This window comes from Gadus morhua, chromosome 12, assembly GCF_902167405.1.
Source record: "Gadus morhua chromosome 12, gadMor3.0, whole genome shotgun sequence".
Taxonomy (NCBI): domain Eukaryota; kingdom Metazoa; phylum Chordata; class Actinopteri; order Gadiformes; family Gadidae; genus Gadus; species Gadus morhua.
In genome coordinates, this window is record NC_044059.1 from 13,628,146 (window position 1) to 13,649,717 (window position 21,572).

At 55.2% G+C, this 21,572-nt stretch overlaps 2 protein-coding genes across 3 annotated transcripts in view; one reads left to right on the top strand and one right to left on the bottom strand.

The window, feature by feature from the left end:
* Positions 1 to 131: 131 nt before the first annotated feature.
* On the bottom strand, positions 132 to 8,217 carry fbxl5 (F-box and leucine-rich repeat protein 5). The gene is made up of 11 exons (XM_030372150.1): positions 8,033 to 8,217; positions 6,724 to 6,939; positions 5,319 to 5,414; positions 4,395 to 4,626; positions 3,703 to 3,975; positions 3,313 to 3,438; positions 3,094 to 3,233; positions 2,925 to 3,007; positions 2,140 to 2,817; positions 1,388 to 1,536; positions 132 to 940 (listed from the first exon to the last, which is right to left on the bottom strand). Exons 1-11 carry the CDS (start codon positions 8,114 to 8,116, stop codon positions 864 to 866), a joined length of 2,154 nt encoding a protein of 717 aa, XP_030228010.1. The 5' UTR covers positions 8,117 to 8,217; the 3' UTR covers positions 132 to 863.
* Positions 8,218 to 8,557: 340 nt separating this feature from the next.
* Positions 8,558 to 21,572, top strand: part of nek1 (NIMA-related kinase 1) — a 25,895-nt gene continuing 12,880 nt past the window's right edge. Inside the window, exons 1-18 of one of the 2 annotated variants that reach the window (XM_030372144.1) lie at positions 8,558 to 8,706; positions 9,749 to 9,898; positions 10,220 to 10,316; positions 10,788 to 10,885; positions 11,388 to 11,471; positions 11,715 to 11,782; positions 11,988 to 12,074; positions 12,369 to 12,423; positions 13,184 to 13,384; positions 14,691 to 14,763; positions 15,173 to 15,300; positions 15,810 to 15,869; positions 17,070 to 17,129; positions 17,222 to 17,269; positions 17,361 to 17,441; positions 17,625 to 17,794; positions 18,281 to 18,385; positions 20,463 to 20,565. In XM_030372144.1, coding sequence (XP_030228004.1) covers positions 9,782 to 9,898; positions 10,220 to 10,316; positions 10,788 to 10,885; positions 11,388 to 11,471; positions 11,715 to 11,782; positions 11,988 to 12,074; positions 12,369 to 12,423; positions 13,184 to 13,384; positions 14,691 to 14,763; positions 15,173 to 15,300; positions 15,810 to 15,869; positions 17,070 to 17,129; positions 17,222 to 17,269; positions 17,361 to 17,441; positions 17,625 to 17,794; positions 18,281 to 18,385; positions 20,463 to 20,565 — 1,635 coding nt within the window. In that variant the 5' untranslated portion in view covers positions 8,558 to 8,706; positions 9,749 to 9,781. The remainder of the gene's footprint in view (positions 8,707 to 9,748; positions 9,899 to 10,219; positions 10,317 to 10,787; positions 10,886 to 11,387; positions 11,472 to 11,714; positions 11,783 to 11,987; positions 12,075 to 12,368; positions 12,424 to 13,183; positions 13,385 to 14,690; positions 14,764 to 15,172; positions 15,301 to 15,809; positions 15,870 to 17,069; positions 17,130 to 17,221; positions 17,270 to 17,360; positions 17,442 to 17,624; positions 17,795 to 18,280; positions 18,386 to 20,462; positions 20,566 to 21,572) is intronic. The other variant, XM_030372145.1, reaches the window with a different exon arrangement.

The following is a 21,572-nucleotide window of genomic DNA, read 5'->3' on the forward strand; positions in this document are numbered from 1 at the left end:
CTCCCTCATCAGCACATCTGTACGACTTGTCTCTCCCTCATCAGTACCACACCTGTACGACTTGTCTCTCCGTCAGTGGGCACACCTGCACGACGTGTATCTCCTCAATCAGTGAAGGACCAGCAGGCGAGGAAGTGAAACAAAAACTTTATTGTTCTCCAGGTGACGCTAGTGTCTCCTCATGCGCTGTGAGACTTCCTGTTGTATATCCTCATACTGCCGTCAGTGACCCTTGACCTCAGGGGTCAGTGACCCTTGACCTCAGGGGTCAGTGAACCAGCCTCTGGTCTCACTACGTCAGTGGAGTGTTGACGACCCCGTCCTGAAAGTGACTTATGAGCGGCTGTAAGCTAATGTTGAAGCTAACGTTAGCGTTGCTACGGGCCGTTCAGAGCAGAGCCCAAACCGTTTTGAAACCGGTTCTAAACCTCCCCGTGTGGCGGGAGCAGGTACAGAGCACATCACCACGTTTAAATCATCAGCCGACACCTGGGCTGACACAAGGACTGATCAGATACTATTCAGACGAGGGGAGAGAGAGAGAGAGGGCGTGGTCGACGAGAGGCCAGGTGAAGTGTCGAGGGGGATCTGGATTCGTCCTCCATGCCCTACAGAGCCAGAACGGGCTTTAGCGTAAGCATTAGCCTTCCGTTAGCCTTCCTACACAAACGTTCCCTAGAAAAACATTTGGGAACCACATTCCTTTTACAGTTTCATCCACAAACATTTCATCAATTAACAACATGTACAGCGACTGGGATTCAGGTTAAAGTGCAATAGAGGAGGAGGGGTCGCAGTGGGGAGGCGGGGTCACGGTGGGGTTCCCCCTCCAGGGGGGGAGGGTGGGGGGGGTCACGGTGGGGTCACTCTCCGGACCGGCAGCAGGCCCTGAAGCCACACTGCAGGTTCTGACAGCCGCTGGCCGTGTCCGCGTGGGGTCCTGGAAAAACAAACAGCGGTTAGCCGCGGGCTAGCCCCAAGCTATAACGTTAGCCACGTGCTAACCCCCTAAGCATTAACGTCAAGGATTCCATAGTGTGTATTCTTTTGTATTCACACTTCTGCCTTTACACTGGTTACACTCTAAAGCCTGGTTTAGACTCTAGTCTGGTTTACACTCTAAAGCCTGGTTCAGACTAAAGCATTTTTCAGATTCTAAAGCCTGGTTCAGACTGTAAAGCCTGGTTCAGACTCTAGAGCCTGGTTTACACTATAAAGTGTGTTTCAGACTGTAAATCCTGGTTTACACTATAAAGCCTGGTCTACACTCTAAAGCCTGGTCTAGACTCTAAAGCCTGGTCTAGACTCTAGAGCCTGGTCTAGACTCTAAAGCCTGGTCTAGACTCTAAAGCCTGGTCTAGACTCTAGAGCCAGGTTTCCACTTTACCGTCGATGTTGTCGCAGTAGTAGAAGTGCTCGTCGTTGAGGGCGGGGCAGGCAGACACCAGCTCCTGCAGCCCTACCTCCGTCACCAGCAGGCAGCCAGACAGGTTCAGGTGCTCCAGGGAGGGGAGGCCCCCGCGCTGGGACAGGGCCCTGGGACGGGGGGGGGGACGGGGGGGTTACACACCATACACCACGTACGTTACACTGCACACTAGGGCTTAACCATTAATCAAATTCTAATCAAGATTGCCAGGGCTCGAAAAACTCCAGCCAATGATTTCCAGACCCACCGAGTGGCATTGGACAGTAAGTACGGCAATCAAACGGTCGTACTGCGCTCCCCGCTCGACCCCTTCGTGTACGTACTCAAAGCTCGTGACCCAGAGCAAGCTTCTGTTTGTTGTTATCCTGCGGTAGCTACTGGAGCTAGCTAACTAGCTAATCCACATTTGGACCTAGCACTAGAAGACAACCCTAAACTCGCGCATTTGTTCGCTCGTGCATGATTGCGCGTCCATGTACTTGGAATGGGTGGAGTCAGAGTCAGCGTTGAAGGAGAGGGGGTAGGACCATTTGAGTTGTGTGTTTTCAAAATCTGCTGGCGTTTCGCAAATCCCATACCCCACCTTTTAATGAGAGGCTGGAGGCCAAAGGCTGGATGTAGGACCGGAGTGTGGACCCCCAGAGTGCGGACCCCCAGAGTGTGGACCCCTAGAGTGCGGCCCCCAGACCCCCAGTGTGCGGCCCGCTCACCTGAGGCCTGCGTCGGTGACCTGGTGGCACCCTGATAGGCTGAGGAACCGCAGGGGGCGGGTGCAGGTGCCCCCGGGCCCCTGGCTCGGCGGCCCCCCCGGCGGGCAGGGCCCCCCATTCTTAGTCCTGGGGGCCGCGGGGCCGGAGCAGCAGGAGGAGTCGCGGCCGCCCGGCCCGTCTCCTCCTCCCGCCGCCGCCGCCGCACTGAGCCGGTGCTGCAGGAAGGAGGCGCTGAGGGCCGTCCTGTGGGCGCGCCTCCTGCTCCGCCTGCAGCAGCAGGAGGTGGAGGAGGAGCCTCCCTCCAGGGACGCGCCCGTGAGGCCCCTGGTGTCGCCGCCCGCCCGGCGCCGCCCCCACTCCGCCGCGTCCTCGATATCCGCCAGCTCCAGGGGGTCCAGCAGCCAGACCCGGGGGGGCCCCGGGGCTGGGCCCCCGGGGGCCGGGGCCCGGAACACGATAGCCTGCCGCTTGCGCCCGGCGGCGTCTGGCACGCGGCCGTCCAGCAGGGCGGCGACGGGGAGGGGCGCACTCCGCAGCAGCCGGCCCCCCCGGCCCGGGACCTGGGGGGCCGACAGGTTGCCCAGGGCGACGGAGAGCTTCCTCAGCGTCTGGTCCGAGATCTTCCCGCAGCCCGACAGGTCCAGGTGCTGCAGGCGGGGGCTGGCCCCCAGGGACCAGCTGGAGGGAGACAGAGCGGTCAGTACGGAGCCCTGGGGGCCCAGAGGGGGGGCCCTCAGTGCAGTATGGTCTGTGTCCCGGGGGGGGGGGGGGGGCGGACCACCCACCAGTCGAAGGCCGAGTCGCTGATGTCCGTCTGGGTCAGGTCCAGGTGGGAGAGGCCGGGGCACAGCGACAGCATCTGACGCACCTGGGGAGGACACACCATGAGCCGCGCCCTGGGGGTCTGACCTCCCAGGACCCAGCAGGACCCCCCAGGACCCAGCGCCCCCCTACCATCTTGCTGGAGACGGTGGAGCTGTAGGCCAGCACCAGGGACCTGACGGAGACGCCCACGGCGGGCAGCAGGTGGTAACCCAGCCCCTTGAGCAGCGCCTTCTCCCGCCGCACCGCCGCCAGCGCCCAGGGGGAGCCCTCTGGACAGACAGACAGAGTTAGGGTTAGACGTTAGACGTGACCCCGTGACCCCCCCCAGGACGTGAGGTCGGGACCCACCGGACTCGTCGATGTCGGCGTCCTCGTCCCAGTGCTGGTAGGCCCGGCCCTCGTGCTGCCGGCTCCTCACCCACTCCTCGTTGGGCTCCTGGTCCACCTCCCCGGGGGGGCCCTGGTACGAGTCCCCTGCAGCACACACCAGGAAGAGCTGGACTAGTACTGGGCCCTGGTCCAGGACCAGAGGGGTCTAAGCCTGCTCCGGGAGAGGTCGGACAGACACCCCTCTCACACACTCATTCTATGATGTTCCAGTCTGGGACCAGTCTGGGACCAGTCTGGGGCCAGTCTGGGGCCAGTCTGGGTCCAGTCTGGGGCCAGTCTGGGGCCAGTCTGGGTCCAGTCTGGGGCCAGTCCGGGGCCAGTCTGGGGCCAGTCTGGGACCAGTCTTACCTGTGGCCCAGCGGACGGGGTAGAGGTGTCTCCACAGGGTGCCGGTCCGGGTCAGCGCCGCCCAGCGCCTGCACACCTGGCTGCAGCGGCAGAGGTCGGCGGGGCCCAGGTACCCCAGCAGCCTCAGCAGGGTCTCAGGGGGCAGCTGGGATACGTGGTCCGGGCCCCTCGTGTCCGGCTCCCTCGGGTCCGGGTCCTTCTGGTCCGGGTCCGGCTCCTTTTGGTCCGGGTCCGGTTCCTTCTGGTCCGGGTCCAGGTCACTCTGGTCCACTTCTGAGGACGACAGGCACACCAGGGTTCAGGGGTCAACAGTCAGGGACTCCACGGGGAGGGGCTTAGGTTTAAGGATGTTGGAGGGCTGTGGCTGTATGTTAGAGGGGTGTGGCTAAAGGGGTGTGTGTGTCAGAGGGGTGTGGCTAAAGGGGTGTGTCTGTATGTCAGAGGGTGTGGTTAAAGGGGTGTGTTTGTCAGAGGGGTGTGGTTAAAGGGTTGTGTCTGTGTCAGAGGGGTGTGGCTAAAGGTGTGTCTGTGTCAGAGGGGTGTGTCTGTGTCAGAGGGGTGTGTCTGTGTCAAAGGGTGTGGTTAAAGGGGTGTGTCTGTGTCAGAGGGTGTGGTTAAAGGGGTGTGTCTGTCAGAGGGTGTGGCTAAAGGGGTGTGTCTGTGTCAGAGGGTGTGGCCTCGGCGTGACGGACCCCCGTGTGTCTTCTCGTGGTCAGCGTATTTGAAGGCCTTGTGCAGCTCCTCGGCCTGGCTCCACAGGCTCCGCCCCTGCAGCTCCTCGGCCTGGCTCCACAGGCTCCGCCCCTTCAGCACCTCGGCAGCACACTCCCGCTGCTGCTGCCGTCGGTGCTCCGCCATCACCTGCTTCTTGATGTCCTTCAGCTCCTCGTAGCTGAAGTACTGCATCAGCATGGGCTGGAACACCTGAGGGCACAGCTGCTGCTTAGAGGGGGGGCTGTGGGGGGCTGACCCGGGGGGGGTCGATAGTGTAACAGTCGACTGTGTCACTAATACTCTACAGTGTAACGGTCGAAAGTGTAACAGTCTACAGTGTTACAGTAATACTACAGTGTTACTGTAACAGTCACCAGTGTAACTAATAGTCTACAGTGTAATAGTACAGTGTAACTGTAACAGTCTACAGTGTAACTAATAGTCTACAGTGTAATAGTACAGTGTAACTGTAACAGTCACCAGTGTAACTAATAGTCTACAGTGTAATAGTACAGTGTAACTGTAACAGTCACCAGTGTAACTAATAGTCTACAGTGTAATAGTACAGTGTAACTGTAACAGTCTACAGTGTAACTAATAGTCTACAGTGTAATAGTACAGTGTAACTGTAACAGTCACCAGTGTAACTGTCACCAGTGTAACTAATAGTCTACAGTGTTACAGTAATACTACAGTGTTACTGTAACTGTCACCAGTGTAACTAACAGTCTACAGTGTAACAGTAATACTACAGTGTAACTGTAACAGTCACCAGTGTAACTGTCACCAGTGTAACTAATAGTCTACAGTGTAACAGTAATACTACAGTGTTACTGTAACAGTCACCAGTGTAACTAATAGTCTACAGTGTTACAGTAATAGTCCAGTGAGGGGTTCCTGACCTCCTCCTCCTCCTTCATGTGGGGCAGGAAGTCCTGAGTGAAGGCCTCCAGTCGCTCCTTTAGCTGCCGGGCGTAGTTCAGCTGCTCGTGTTCACTCTGCAACACCAACACAACACCACCCCCACAGTTAAACAGGGACACCACCACCCCCACAGTTAAACAGGGACACCACCACCCCCACAGTTAAACAGGGACCACACCACAACACCACCACCACCACACCACCCCCCCAGTCAGTCAGGGACCACAACACCACCACCACCACACCACCCCCACAGTTAAACAGGGACCACACCACAACACCACCACCACCACACCACCACCACAGTCAGTCAGGGATCACAACACCACCACCACCACACCACCACCCCCCCCAGTCAGTCAGGGACCACAACAACACCACCACCACCACCACACCACCCCCCCAGTCAGTCAGGGATCACAACACCACCACACCACCCCCACAGTCAGTCAGGGACCACAACACCACCACACCACCCCCACAGTCAGTCAGGGATCACAACACCACCACCACCACACCACCACACCACCCCCACAGTCAGTCAGGACCACAACACAACACCAACACAACACCACCACAACACCACCCCCCCAGTCAGTCAGGACCACAACACCACCCCCACAGTCAGTCAGGACCACAACACAACACCACCCCCACAGTCAGTCAGGACCACAACACAACACCACCACCACAGTCAGTCAGGACCACAACACCACCACCACCACAACACCACCACAGTCAGTCAGGACCACAACACCACCACACCACCCCCACAGTCAGTCAGGACCACAACACCACCACCACCACAACACCACCCCCCCAGTCAGTCAGGACCACAACACCACCACACCACCCCCACAGTCAGTCAGGACCACAACACCACCACCCCCACCACAACACCACCCCCACCGTCAGCCAGGGACCACACCACCTCACCACCACAACACCACCACAGTCAGTCAGGACCACAACACCACCCCCACCGTCAGCCAGGGACCACACCACAACACCACCACAACACCACTACAGTCAGTCAGGACCACAACACCACCCCCACAGTCAGCCAGGGACCACACCACAACACCACCACAACACCACCACAGTCAGTCAGGACCACAACACCACCACAGTCAGTCAGGACCACAACACCACCACCACCACAACACCAACACCACCACCACAACCACCACAACACCACCCCCACAGTCAGCCAGGGACCACACCACAACACCACGACAACAGATAGCCAGGGACAACACCACCACAACACCACCCCCACAGATAGCCAGGGACAATACCACCACAACACCACCCCCACAGATAGCCAGGGACAACATCACCACAACACCACCCCCACTGGATGCTGAAGGCGGCCGTGTGTACCTTGACGCTGCACAGCCCCTTCTCGAAGAGGGACAGCATCTCCGACAGCTTGTTGTCCGAGTGCACGTCGTACACGGTGCAGCTTCGCTGCTGCAGCAGGCCGATGATGCACTCGTTCTCAATCTGCTCGTGCATCTTGAACTCGTTGAAGGTGTCGCACAGCGAGCGCAGGAAGGACCGGAAGTCCTGGTTGTTGGAGAAGTTGGTCTTGGAAAGCTGTGGTGACGAGACGACGGACAGATGATGCAACATGTCAAAATGACAACTTGTCTACATTGTGGTCTTATCCTCAACCTGGGATAAGCAAACTGTAGCAGGCACCTCTTTTGATTCTGTTATACTCATCTACATTTACATTCAGGGCGTTTATCAGACGCTTTTATCCAAAGCAAGTTACAATAATTCCATTTGTCAGAAAGAGGAACAACAATTGACGCTGCCAGTATAGTAAGGATGTTTATAGAACCAAGTGCCAAGCACTAACAATAACTAGGTTAACCCATTCCCCGTATTCAACACAGACAACTAGGATAAGATGCTACACAATGCTAAACACGTTTTTTAAGTGCTAGGACGTACAATGTACATTAAGTGTATACATTAAGTGTACTCACTAATCTATATAAAGGTCCCTAATAGTTAAAGTACGCATAGAGGAGTGCTTGTTCATAAAGCACCACAGTGTGCTGGAGTAGTGTTGTTATTATTATGAACAAGAGAGCCAAGACCATCACAATGGTCCCACTTCCTGTTGAGACGACAGAGTTTCCTGTTTACCAGGAACACATTTCCAGGTAACTTTGCATCATATACAAGGTTTGGTTTCACATTCGGTCCAGAGTCGGAGGTAGTTCAAGTTAGAGGCTAAAGAGTTAGAGTTAAGGCTAGAGAGTTGGAGGATAAAAGAGTTTAAAGAGTGACAGAGTGAACACTTGCATCATGTTCCACAGCAAGCGCAGTGGCTACATGCAGAGGCTAGCTACATATATAACTAGCTACTATAACCAGCTAGCCTTGGCTAACTCTCTAGCCTCGGCTCACTGAGGCCAGCCTGCTCCTATGTTGACATGTCACTCAGATGACGTATTCTAATGCGACACATGTCTCTCCAGTCCGTCAAACTGGGATTATTCAAGGTTTTAAACACGTCCTTGTCCTGCGAAAATAACAACTAGTTAGTCTAACTTGTTGTTGTTGTTTACTGCAGCTAGCTTCCCCCTCCTAGCAGCCCCCCTGTAGCTATCGCTGACAACAGGCCCCAAATCGAGGCCTCGGCGCCGCGTCAAGACCTCCCCCGTACCCACAGCACCTTGTCGCAGTAGAGGCCGACCAGCTGCTTCATCCGCCAGTGCGGCCCGGTGAACACGTCCACCTCGTCCGGGAACGGAGCCATCTTCGCCCACAGGAGCGCCGCGTCTTCGCTTCTCTACTGCGTTGCAACGCGAGCTGACGTAAACATGCTCGGTGACGCGAGCTGACGTAATGCGACGGACCATCACGTGATCGCTTGAATCCGTTCGTTTATCACGTGACTCATGGTTTATTAATTTATATTTAATTTAACTTAAACATACGTGCTTTATTTCGATGAACACATCATTTTTTGGATAGTGGCGACATAAAACGGTAAGGAAACATAAATTAAATTAATGTATTTTTTTACTTGTTAACAGTGCGGTAATTTAGGTAATAAAGCCGCAGAGATTCATATATATAATTATGTTATATGGTATATCTGAATTAACCTCACGGGTACCCCTTAATCATTATTTAATAAATTAATTCATTCGTTTCCTCCCGCTTTCCGTTGCTAAGGAAGAAGTTCTAAAAGAGGGGGCGGAAACTAATCCTCCTCAGCGGTGAAGGACAGCTCTATCGTCCAATCAGCTACCAGGAGTTCACCGGGGGTGGCCAATCACAATCAAGCAAAGGGATCATCGTACGTAGTCGGACGGAGAGTCAGAACCAGGACGGAGGCAGCAGGTAAGCACCCTCTAAAGTCCCCCACAGACGGTGGGTTGTGTCGATTTTGTGTTGTGCTGTGTTGTTGTAAGCGAGTTGTGCAGCACGGCACTGCGGGAGGTGATGTGTGTGTGTGTGTGTGTGTGTGTTTGTGTCTGTGTCTGTGTCTGTGTCTGTGTGTGTGTGGTTGGGATGCTCCAGCTGTAGTGTGTGTGTGTGTGTGTGTGTGTGTGTGTGTGTGTGTGTGTGTGTGTGTGTGTGTGTGTGTGTGTGTGTGTGTGTGTGTGTGTGTGTGTGTGTGTGTGTGTGTGTGTGTGTGTGTGTGTGTGTGTGTTGGAAGGTAATGTGTGTGTGTGTTGGACTATAGTTTGTGAACGTGTGTGTGTTGGACTATAGTATGTGTGTGTGTTGGAAGGTAATGTGTGTGTGTGTTGGACTATAGTTTGTGAACGTGTGTGTGTTGGACTATAGTATGTGTGTGTGTTGGAAGGTAATGTGTGTGTGTGTTGGACTATAGTGTGTGAATGTGTGTGTGTTGGACTGTAGTGTTGAGGTGTGTTAGTATTAAAAGTTGAGATCTTTTCAGGAGGAACCCCAGTTGTGGCCGTCCTCCCCTTCTCCTTCCGCTCTGTGAGGTCCAGGTCGCTGCAGTAATTAACCATGTCACTTAATGAGAGTATTGTGATGTAGTGAGGGCGGCGTGTGGCTCAGGAGGCAGGTGGCTGGTAACCCGTAGGTTGCTGGTTCGATCCCCGGCTCCTCCTAGAGGGTGGAGGTGTCCCTGAGCGAGACGCCTCCCCCTGACTGCTCCTGACCAGCTGGCTGTCGCCCTGCGGGGCTGACTCCGCCGTCGGGGGGGGAATGTGTGAATGAACGGTTGCATGCAAGTCGCTTTGGATAAAAGCGTCAGCAAAATGCCCTGAAGGTAAACATAAATGAAGGCACACGGTGCTGCCCTGCTGTCCAGGGGGGCTGGAGGTGGAGCTGCTGAAGTGTTCTGGTGTGTTTGAGTGCCTTATATTCCAGTTGTGTTTCAGGTGTTTCTTGTCTGATCCTTTCTAAGTTCCTGCGATGAGGAGACGGTCGTCACGGTGACATGGAGAAGTACGAGAAGCTGAAGAAGATCGGGGAGGGGTCATTCGGGAAAGCCATCCTGGTCAAGTCCAAAGAAGATGGACACCAGTACGTCATCAAGGAGATCGGCATCTCCAGGGTGGGTGGTCTCTCTCTGTAACGGTAAACTGACGGCATTGATACCGCGCTGTTCTGACTAGTGGCCGATCAAAGAGCTTTACAATACGGCCTCACATTCACCCATTCACACACTGACGCACGCCCCTCAGGGCGACAGCCAGCTGGTCAGGAGCAGTCAGGGTGAGGCGTCTCGCTCAGGGACACCTCGACACTCTAGGAGGAGCCGGGGATCGAACCAGGGACCTTCAGGTTACCAGTCAACCCGCTCTGCCTCCTGAGCCTCGTGCCCCCCTGTGACCTGTGCCCCCCTGTCCTCCTCCCCCTCCTCCTCCTCCCCCAGATGTCCAGCAGGGAGCGGCAGGAGTCGAGGAAGGAGGTGGCGGTTCTGGCCAACATGAGCCATCCTAACATCGTGCAGTACAAGGAGTCCTTCGAAGGTACGCTGCCCCTCATCCAGAGGAGATGAGGCCTACCTTCGTTATCTAGAGGAGGTCCCATGAGGCCTACTGTATTTATCTAGATGGGCCTACTGTATTTCTCTAGATGAGCCTACTGTATTTATCTAGATGAGCCTACTGTATTTCTCTAGATGAGCCTACTGTATTTCTTTAGGACTAAACAATAACAGAATAGGAGCTCAGAGCAGAGCCCCGGAGCCCAGCCAGACCCCACCCCGCTAATTCACTTTAGCCGGTTCATCTTCATGCTACGTCCGATTAGCTTCCTTGATTCTATTTAGCTGTGTCTGCTCGTGGGATGCACTGGCTAACGGAGAACTCTGGCGTGTGTGTGTGTGTGTGTGTGTGTGTGTGTGTGTGTGTGTGTGTGTGTGTGTGTGTGTGTGTGTGTGTGTGTGTGTGTGTGTGTGTGTGTGTGTGTGTGTGTGTGTGTGTGTGTGTGTGTGTTAGAGGCGGGGTGTCTCTATATTGTGATGGACTACTGCGAGGGCGGAGACCTCTTCCGTAAGATCAACTCCCAGAGAGGAGGGCCCTTCCCTGAAGAACAGGTACATGATGGAGGTGGTTCAGGACACGGAGGAGGACACTGAAACAAACACGGCACACGAACATTAGGGTTGGGACAAGATATCGATACGGCGATGTATCGTCACCCTTCTCCGTGCGATACGAGAATGGATACTGGCGCCAAATATCGATATAATAAATGTATATTTTATAAGAATTTCTTTATTAATGCTTTTTTCCTGAAGGGTTATATATGTAGCTAGCCTTTGCATGTAGCCACTGCGCTAGTTATGTAACATGAAGCAAGTGTTCACTCTGTTACTCTTTAGAGTTTGAATATCACCCCAAGTATCAATATTTTAATTAATAAAATGAGGCGCTCTGAGCTGAAACTGGAAACATCTGATCCAACGGTTCCCCAACGGGGACCTCTGTCCTGGAGGTGTTCTGTGGTCCATGCAGCAGCTGGAGGATCGATCCATCTGTAAACTTCCTTCATGACGTTCTTCTGCTGCTTCTAACGAGTGGCTATGTCTTCTCCAGGTCCTGGATTGGTTTGTTCAGATCTGCCTGGCTCTGAAACACGTCCACGACAGGAAGATCCTCCACAGGGACATCAAGTCCCAGGTAGGGGCGAGGTTAACACGCTGGCCATCTGACCCTAACCCTAACCTGGTTAACACGCTGCCCATCTGACCCTAACCCTAACCTGGTTAACACGCTGCCCATCTGACCCTAACCCTAACCTGGTTAACACGCTCCCCATCTAACCCTAACCTGGTTAACACGCTCCCCATCTAACCCTAACCTGGTTAACACGCTCCCCATCTAACCCTAACCTGTTTAACACACTCCCCATCTGACCTCCAGAACATCTTCCTGACCAAACACGGGGCTGTGCAGCTGGGAGACTTCGGGATCGCCAGAGTGCTCAACAGGTAGGGTACTATACCCCGTCCCCGTGTCGGAGCGCCATGACTGGGCTCAGACACGGAGCTCCGTGTCTGAGCTCAGTCACGGAGCTCTGTGACTGAGCTCAGACACGGAGCTCTGTGACTGAGCTCAGACACGGAGCTCTGTGACTGAGCTCAGACACGGAGCTCCGTGACTGAGCCCAGTGTCTGAGTGTGTTTGTTGTTCCAGCACGGTGGAGCTGGCCCGGACCTGCATCGGGACACCCTACTACCTCTCCCCGGAGATCTGTGAGAACAAGCCCTACAACAACAAAAGGTCTCTCCCCTGGTCCTAACTCCCAAATGGTCTTAACTGGTCTCTGCTGGTTTTAATTGGACTTGCCTGATATTAACTGGTCCATGCTGGACTTAACTGGACATCATTAGCTGTGAGGGTATCGGGTCTCTATTGACTGAAGTCATCGCTGCTCGTGGCCAGCCGATGGCTCCGTATCGACCCTCTCTATCTGTTTAGTGTCTGCATGTAACCCGGTATCCCCGGCCATGTTGCTCTCTGAGGCTGTTCAGCGAGGCGCTCCTCACCCTGCCGTCTGTCTGTCCGTCCCTGCAGTGATATCTGGGCCCTGGGCTGTGTGCTGTATGAGATGTGTACCCTCAAGCATGCTGTGAGTATCCTGCCTCCAATCCTCTCAGCCTCTAAGAGCCTCATGTTATACTCCCCTGAGTCCCCCATGGTTAATGCATGGCCTAGCCTGGGGTACCCTCCTCATACTGTCCATCATGGGAACGCTAGGCTAGGCTAGGCTAGGCTAAGGTGAGCCCTCCTCATACTGTCCATCATGGGAACGCTAGGCTAGGCTAGGCTAAGGTGAGCCCTCCTCATACTGTCCATCATGGGAACGCTAGGCTAGGCTAAGGTGAGCCCTCCTCATACTGTCCATCATGGGAACGCTAGGCTAGGCTAAGGTGAGCCCTCCTCATACTGTCCATCATGGGTATGCTAGGCTAGGCTAGGCTAGGCTAGGCTAAGGTAAGCCCTCCTCATACTCTCCATCATGGGTATGCTTGGCCAGGCTAGGCTAGGCTAGGCTAAGGTGAGCCCACCTCATACTGTCCATCATAGGTATACTAGACTAGGCTAGGCTGAGGTGGGCCCTCCTCATACTCTCCATCATGGGTATGCTAGGCCAGGCTAGGCTAGGCTAGGCTAAGGTGAGCCCACCTCATACTGTCCATCATGGGTATACTAGTCTAGGCTAAGGTGAGCCCTCCTCATACTGTCCATCATGGGTATGCTAGGCTAGGCTAGGCTAGGCTCAGGTGAGCCCTCCTCATACGGTCCATCCCCTGGTCCTCTGAGAGCAGCTCTAGATGATCCAAGGATCAGAGCGGTGCTGTGGTTCAGTCCTCTGCGTCTCTCCTCAGTTTGAGGCGGGGAACATGAAGAACCTGGTCCTGAAGATCATCCGCGGGTCCTACCCCCCGGTGTCACTGCACTACTCCCAGGACCTGCGCTCCCTGCTGGGCCTGCTCTTCAGACGCAACCCCCGGGAGCGGCCCTCCGTCGGCACCGTGCTGCAGAAGCCCTTCCTCTCCTGCAGGATCCACAAGTTCCTCAGTCCCCAGGTAGGGGCCCCCAGGTCTCAGTCCCCAGGTAGGGGCCCCAGGCCTCAGCCCCCAGGTCTCAGTCCCCAGGTAGGGGCCCCCAGGTCTCAGTCCCCAGGTAGGGGCCCCCAGGTCTCAGTCCCCAGGTCTCAGTCCCCAGGTATGGGCCCCCAGGTCTCAGTCCCCAGGTAGGGGCCCCCAGGTCTCAGTCCCCAGGGCCCTCAGTCCCCAGGTAGGGACCCCCAGGGGCCTCAGTCCCCAGGTAGGGACCCCCAGGCCTCAGTCCCCAGGTAGGGGCCCCCAGGCCTCAGTCCCCAGGTAGGGGCCCCCAGGTCTCAGTCCCCAGGTAGGGGCCCCCAGGTCTCAGTCCCCAGGGCCCTCAGTCCCCAGGTAGGGACCCACAGGGGCCTCAGTCCCCAGGTAGGGACCCCCAGGCCTCAGTCCCCAGGTAGGGGCCCCCAGGCCTCAGTCCCCAGGTAGGGACCCCCAGGTCTCAGTCCCCAGGTAGGGCCCCCGGGTCTCAGTCCCCAGGTAGGGGCCCCCAGGCCTCAGTCCCCAGGTAGGGACCCCCCGGCCTCAGTCCCCAGGTAGGGACCCCCCGGCCTCAGTCCCCAGGTAGGGGCCCCCAGGCCTCAGTCCCCAGGTAGGGACCCCCAGGCCTCAGTCCCCAGGTAGGGGCCCCCAGGTCTCAGTCCCCAGGTAGGGACCCCCAGGTCTCAGTCCCCAGGTAGGGACCCCCAGGCCTCGGGTCCGGGTCCCAGGTATTCTTTATTCTTTATTTCAAGGATAGCCCCTTGAGATGTATCATCTCATTTCCGAGGGGGTCCTTACAATAATGACAAATAATACAATGAAAGTAAAAAGTAAGTTATAAACATAAATTCAAACACATAAGCACAAGGACCAACACACGCACACTCACACACCCACACACTCTCCAACAATGCTCCCCATAGCTACCCCCCCCCCTCCCACCCCCTACCAGCCAGTATTACACAGAGTACAATCAAATATATTAACATACATTACATACAATAAATACATTTTCTTGCATGCACAAGTAGAATATACAGTACATATTTGAACCCAGATACACACATGTAAATAGTATAGTGGACAAAAGGAAAGCAGGTATGAGTAGAATGAGTCCTAGAGAGAAAAGGTAAGATAGATCAGAAACAAGAGCAGGATGTTTTATAATGCAAAACTAAAGATGATTTGAAGATATGGAAAGAAGTAATAGACCTAAGTGAGGAGGGAAGGTCAGGTATCAGGTCGGGGTCTCAGGTCCCTGTCCGCTCTGATCGTAGGTTCTCTCGTCTTCCAGATCATCGCTCAGGAGTTCAGCCCCGCCTTCCTCCACAAGCAGCCTCCAGGGGGCGTGGCCCCGGGGCTCCCAGGTAAGCCCCGCCCCCAGGGCGGAGTCTTCTGTGCGTCTTCGTAGTTAAAGGAGCTAGAGTTTTCCCGATACCGATACCAGTATCTAGCATCGAGTACGAAAGTCTCTGAGCCGGTCTGGTCCATCATGTGTCTCCTAGAACATCACCGAAACTCATCTCCGAGCTGGATAAAGTCGGAAAAACATGGATGCTCACGATTAACTGCAAGAATACTGATGGCTTATTCTAATAATAGATTATAAATGTTAATGATCAATGTCAGAAAAAAAAAAGTTAGTTCAGGAATCAGAATTGGTATCGGGAAGGAAAAATGGTATCGGAACAGCTCTAAGAGCAGCACTGATTTGAGGTCTGCGTGTTGTGTTGTGGTGTGTCGTTTTGTCATGTCGTGTCGTGTCGTGTTGTGCAGCAGCGAAGCGTCCAGCCCAGGCCTCCACCCTCCTCTCCCCGGCTCAGAAGATCACTAAACCCGCCGCCAAGTACGGTGTTCCTCTGGCGGCCAGGAGGGTGTCAGAGGGAGCCAGGAGACCGAGAGTGGTGAGTACTGGGACTGGCCCCAGACTGACCCCCACTAACCCCCAGACTAACCCCTAGACTGAGACTAACCCCCAGACTGAAACTAACCCCAAGACTGACCGCAACTAACCCCCTGACTAACCCCTAGACTGAGACTAACCCCAGACTGACCCCCACTAACCCCCAGACTGACCCCCACTAACCCCTAGACTGAGACTAACCCCAGACTGACCCCCACTAACCCCCAGATTAACCCCTAGACTGAGACTAACCCCAGACTGACCCACACTAACCCCCAGACTGACCCCCACTAACCCCTAGACTGAGACTAACCCCAGACTGACCCCCACTAACCCCCAGACTGACCCCCACTAACCCCTAGACTGAGACTAACCCCCACTAACCCATGAGACTGAGAGTGTGTGTGTGTGTGTGTGTGTGTGTGTGTGTGTGTGTGTGTGTGTGTGTGTGTGTGTGTGTGTGTGTGTGTGTGTGTGTGTGTGTGTGTGTGTGTGTGTGTGTGTGTGCAGGCCGCCGCCCCCCCCCAGAGGAGAGTGAGTCACGCGGAGGACGAGAGGAAGAAACACGAGGTACAGCATGGAGCCCCCCCTCCTCTAGCCCCCCGGTTAAACCTGCTCCCTCCAGGAGGAGCTAGACTGGAGACTAGAGCAGGAGGAGCTAGACTAGAGCAGGAGGAGCTAGACTAGAGCAGGAGGAGCTAGACTAGAGCAGGAGGAGCTAGACCAGAGACTAGAGCAGGAGGAGCTAGACCAGATACTAGAGCAGGAGGAGCTAGACCAGAGACTAGAGCAGGAGGAGCTAGACTAGAGCAGGAGGAGCTAGACCAGAGACTAGAGCAGGAGGAGCTAGACCAGAGACTAGAGCAGGAGGAGTTAGACTAGAGCAGGAGGAGCTAGACTAGAGCAGGAGGAGCTAGACCAGAGACTAGAGCAGGAGGAGCTAGACTAGAGACTAGAGTAGGAGGAGCTAGACCAGAGACTAGAGCAAGAGGAGCTAGACCAGAGACTAGAGCAGGAGGAGTTAGACTAGAGACTAGAGCAGGAGGAGCTAGACCAGAGACTAGAGCAGGAGGAGCTAGACCAGAGACTAGAGCAGGAGGAGCTAGACTAGAGACTAGAGCAGGAGGAGCTAGACAAGAGAATAGAGCAGGAGGAGCTAGACTAGAGCAGGAGGAGCTAGACTAGAGCAGGAGGAGCTAGACCAGAGACTAGAGCAGGAGGAGCTAGACCAGAGACTAGAGCAGGAGGAGCTAGACAAGAGACTAGAGCAGGAGGAGCTAGACTAGAGCAGGAGGAGCTAGACCAGAGACTAGAGCAGGAGGAGCTAGACCAGAGACTAGAGCAGGAGGAGTTAGACTAGAGACTAGAGCAGGAGGAGCTAGACCAGAGACTAGAGCAGGAGGAGCTAGACCAGAGACTAGAGCAGGAGGAGCTAGACTAGAGACTAGAGCAGGAGGAGCTAGACAAGAGACTAGAGCAGGAGGAGCTAGACTAGAGCAGGAGGAGCTAGACTAGAGCAGGAGGAGCTAGACCAGAGACTAGAGCAGGAGGAGCTAGACTAGAGCAGGAGGAGCTAGACCAGAGACTAGAGCAGGAGGAGCTAGACTAGAGACTAGAGCAGGAGGAGCTAGACTAGAGACTAGGCCTTCAGGGTGGAGGCCCCAGCATGGTGGGGGCCCCAGCGTGGGGGTCCCAGGGTGGAGCCCCAGGGTGGGGGCCCAGCAGGGTGCAGGCCTCCACCCGTTGACAGGGCTCTCTGTGGTGCTGCAGGACGCGGTCCGGAAGAAACGCGCGGAGCTGCTGGAGAAGGAGAGGAAACACAAGGAGCAGGTGAGGCCACGCCCTTCATCACTCCTCCTCCTCCTCCCTCCTCCCCCCTCCCCCCTCCTCCACCTCTAACTCCTCCCCCGTGGTGCCTCCAGGTGCTGCTGCTGAAGGCGGGCCAGGTGAAGAGCTACGAGAGGGAGAAGGTGGGTGCTGCTGGGCAGGGTGAGGGGTCAGAGGGCACCTCAGAGGGGATCTGACCTCTGACCTCTTGATTGCGCGACCTCTGACCCTCAGATGAACCGGATCAACCAGGCGCGGGAGCAGGGCTGGAAGCACGTTCTGGGAGCCAGTGGGGGGGGCAGCCCGGAGAGGAAGGTACGACCCCCTCCCTCCCACCGGACCCCCCCCTCCACCCCCGGACCCCCCCCCTCCCCTCCTCCCCCCGGACCCTCCCCCCCCTCCTCCCCCGGACCCCCCCCCCCCCCTCCTCCTCCTCTACATTAATGAGGGTCGTTCCAGGTCATGTGTTTAACCACAGACTCTGTTTGTCATCTTCAGGGTTTCGGCAAGAGGGCCGGGGGGGCGGGGCCTGGTGCTGGCCCCTCCCTCTGCATAGGCCCCGCCCCCTGTCCGGAACAGGCCCCGCCCTCTGCTATAGTCCCCGCCCACGGCAGGGCGGCCTACGATCACTACCACACAAACCTGTCCAGGGAGGGTAGCCCAGTGCGGTACGGACACACAACACACTGACGCACAACTACATACTAACGCACAACTACACCCATCCACTAACGCACAACTACACCCAACCACTAACGCACAACTACACACTAACACACAACTACCACACAAACCATTCCAGAGAGGGCAGCCCAGCCCAGTATGGTACGGAAACACAACACACTGACGCACAACTACACACTACAAACACTAATGCACAACTACACACTAACGCACATCTACACACCTCAAACACTGACGCACAACTACACACTAACGGATAACTACACACTACAAACACTAACGCACAACTACACACTAACGCACAACTACACACTAACGGATAACTACACACTACACACACTAACGCACAACTACACACTGCAAACACTGACGCACAACTACACACTAACGCACAACTATGTGTGTGTGTGTGTGTATATATATATGTTTGTGTGTGTGTGTAACAGTGTGTGTGTCTGTGTGTGTATCAGGGGTGTTCCTGCTGCTGTCGGGCCGCTCCCCCCCCAAAACCCAGACGCCGTCCGGAAGGAAATCCTGAGACTGCAGTCCGTCTCCAGACAGGCCCACATCCACAGGTCTATCATATATCCCCTATCACCTATGACCTATCACCTATCACCTATCCCCTGTACAGTCGGTCTCCAGACAGGCCCACATCCACAGGTCTATCATCTATCACCTATCATCTACCACCTATCCTCTATCACCTATTACCTATCCTCTATCACCTATCAACTATCACCTATCCCCTGTCATCTATCACCTGTCCCCTATCAACTATCATCTATCACCTATCCCCTATCCCCTGTCCCCTATACCCTGTCACCTATCATCTATCACCTATCCCCTGTCACCTATCACCTATCATCCATCACCTATCAACTATCATCTATCACCTATCATCTATCCCCTCTACAGTCTGTCCCCAGACAGGCCCACAGGTGTGTCACCTATCATCTATCCCCTACACATACAGGCCAACATCAGCAGGTCTCTATTGTCTGTCTATCGATACATTTGGGTCTCTGATCATCAATAATGTATAATCTGTGACATGAACAGGTCGTAGTCTCCTCTAGTGACTGTCTATCCCAGATATCTTCAGTGTGTGTGTGCAGCAACAAGTTTCACCCGTTGTCAAGGGAACGCTCTTTGTTGACTAACTATGGAACTCATGTTCCACAGTTGTGTTATCCCCTGGATCTACACATCAAACTACACAACAAACTAGCCACAAACTCAACCACAAACTACACAACTAACTACACATCACTAGAACCAAAGTACATTAGTCCTGTTGTCAATAATGACCAAGACCTTCGTTAAGGAGCAGGTAGGGATTAGACAATACAGAGACAGGTCATTAAGGAGCAGGTAGGGGTTAGACAGTACAGAGACAGGTCATTAAGGAGCAGGTAGGGGTTAGACAGTACAGAGACAGGTCATTAAGGAGAAGGTAGGGGTTGGACAGTACAGAGACAGGTCATTAAGGAGCAGGTAGGGGTTAGACAGTACAGAGACAGGTCATTAAGGAGCAGGTAGGGGTTAGACAGTACAGAGACAGGTCATTATGGAGCAGGTAGGGGTTAGACAGTACAGAGACAGGTCATTAAGGAGCAGGTAGGGGTTGGACAGTACAGAGACAGGTCATTAAGGAGCAGGTAGGGGTTAGACAGTACAGAGACAGGTCATTAAGGAGCAGGTAGGGGTTGGACAGTACAGAGACAGGTCATTAAGGAGCAGGTAGGGGTTAGACAGTACAGAGACAGGTCATTAAGGAGCAGGTAGGGGTTAGACAGTACAGACAGGTCATTAAGGAGCAGGGAGGGGTTAGACAGTACAGAGACAGGTCATTAAGGAGCAGGTAGGGGTTAGACAGTACAGACAGGTCATTAAGGAGCAGGGAGGGGTTAGACAGTACAGAGACAGGTCATTAAGGAGCAGGTAGGGGTTAGACGGTATAGAGACAGGTCATTAAGGAGCAGGTAGGGGTTAGACAGTACAGACAGGTCATTAAGGAGCAGGGAGGGGTTAGACAGTACAGACAGGTCATTAAGGAGCAGGGAGGGGTTAGACAGTACAGAGACAGGTCATTAAGGAGCAGGTAGGGGTTAGACAGTACAGAGACGGGTCATTAAGGAGCAGGTAGGGGTTAGACAGTACAGAGACAGGTCATTAAGGAGCAGGTAGGGGTTAGACAGTACAGAGACAGGTCATTAAGGAGCAGGTAGGGGTTAGACAGTACAGAGACAGGTCATTAAGGAGCAGGTAGGGGTTAGACAGTACAGAGACAGGTCATTAAGGAGCAGGTAGGGGTTAGACAGTACAGAGACAGGTCATTAAGGAGCAGGTAGGGGTTAGACAGTACAGACAGGTCATTAAGGAGCAGGTAGGGGTTAGACAGTACAGAGACAGGTCATTAAGGAGCAGGTAGGGGTTAGACAGTAGAGCAGTCGTCAAGGAGCAGGGAGGGGTTAGACAGTACAGAGACAGGTCATTAAGGAGTAGGTAGGGGTTAGGCAGTACAGAGATAGGTCATTAAGGAGCAGGTTGGGGTTAGACAGTACAGAGACAGGTCATTAAGGAGCAGGTAGGGGTTAGACAGTACAGAGACAGGTCGGGGTTAGACAGTACTGACCTGTGTCTCCCCAGGCACCGGGCCCAGGTGGGGGCGGGCCGGGGCTGCCAGGTGGAGCAGTTCCTGCAGCGGAAGAGAGAGGCCATGCTGAACAAGGTCCGGGCGGAGGGACAGCTGGTAGGTACCCCCACCTCTACACCACCCTCCTGACCTGTGACCCCACCTTTCTGCTGAATACCCCCTTGTTCTGAGGCCTGGGTGGAGGCACTTTGTCTCTGGGTGGAGGGTGGTGTCGCTGGTTGGTGTCTGTCTCCGCGTGGAGGATGGAGGCCTGTGTCTCTGGGTGGAGGCTCTGGATGGTGTTTCTGGGTGGAGGCCTGTGTCTCCGGGTGGTGTTTCTGCGTGAAGGCCTGTGTCTCTGGGTGGAGGGTGGTGTCTCTGGTTGGAGTCTCTGTCTCCGGGTGGAGGGTGGAGGCCTGTGTCTCTGGATGGTGTTTCTGGGTGGAGGCCTGTGTCTCCGGGTGGTGTTTCTGGTTCTAAGGTGTGGTTGACCGTAGGGGGCGCGGCAGAACGGGGCGGCGGTCTACGGGAGCCGGGGGGCGGGGCCTCACCGCTTCAGGAGGCCCCGGGCCAATCAGGAGGAGGAGGTAGGAACCAGGTCCTCCCCCCCCCCCCCCCCCCCCCACCAGCCCCCTCCCCCCCCCCCCCCCCGCCCTCCCCCCTCCCCCCCCCCCCCCCCGGCGCTGGATGCATGCGTCTGCCAGCTGCTCGTTCCTCATGGTCGGTTTGCTCCACGGTCCTTATTGTTTATCTTCTGTTCTACATATTATGATTATTATTAACGTCTAACGGCTCCACCTGCACCACCTCCAAAACCTCCACCTCCACCTCCACCTCCACCATCGGCTTCGGTTCCACCTCATGATTTGGTTCGTTTTTTGGTCCTGAATGCTTTCGGTTGTTCCTGCCTGGGCTTTACACCACCCCTACACCACCCCTACACCACCATGCTCCACCCCTACACCAACATGCACCACCCCTGCTCCACCCCTACACCACCGTGCACCACCCCTATACCACCATGCACCACCCCTACACCACCCCTACACCACCATACACACCCTACACCACCCCTACACCACCGTGCACCACCCCTACACCACCATACACCACCCTACACCTCC

Bases quoted from the DNA above. Each gene is read 5' to 3' on its own strand.
- fbxl5 (XM_030372150.1), bottom strand. From the start codon at position 8,116: ATGGCTCCGTTCCCGGACGAGGTGGACGTGTTCACCGGGCCGCACTGG. The intron at 5,415-6,723 runs GTACACACGGCC...TTGGTGTTGCAG, and splicing joins AGGGGCTGTGCAGCGTCAAG to AGTGAACACGAGCAGCTGAA. The intron at 3,976-4,394 runs GTCCGTCACGCC...TGTCGTCCTCAG, and splicing joins CCACGAGAAGACACACGGGG to AAGTGGACCAGAGTGACCTG.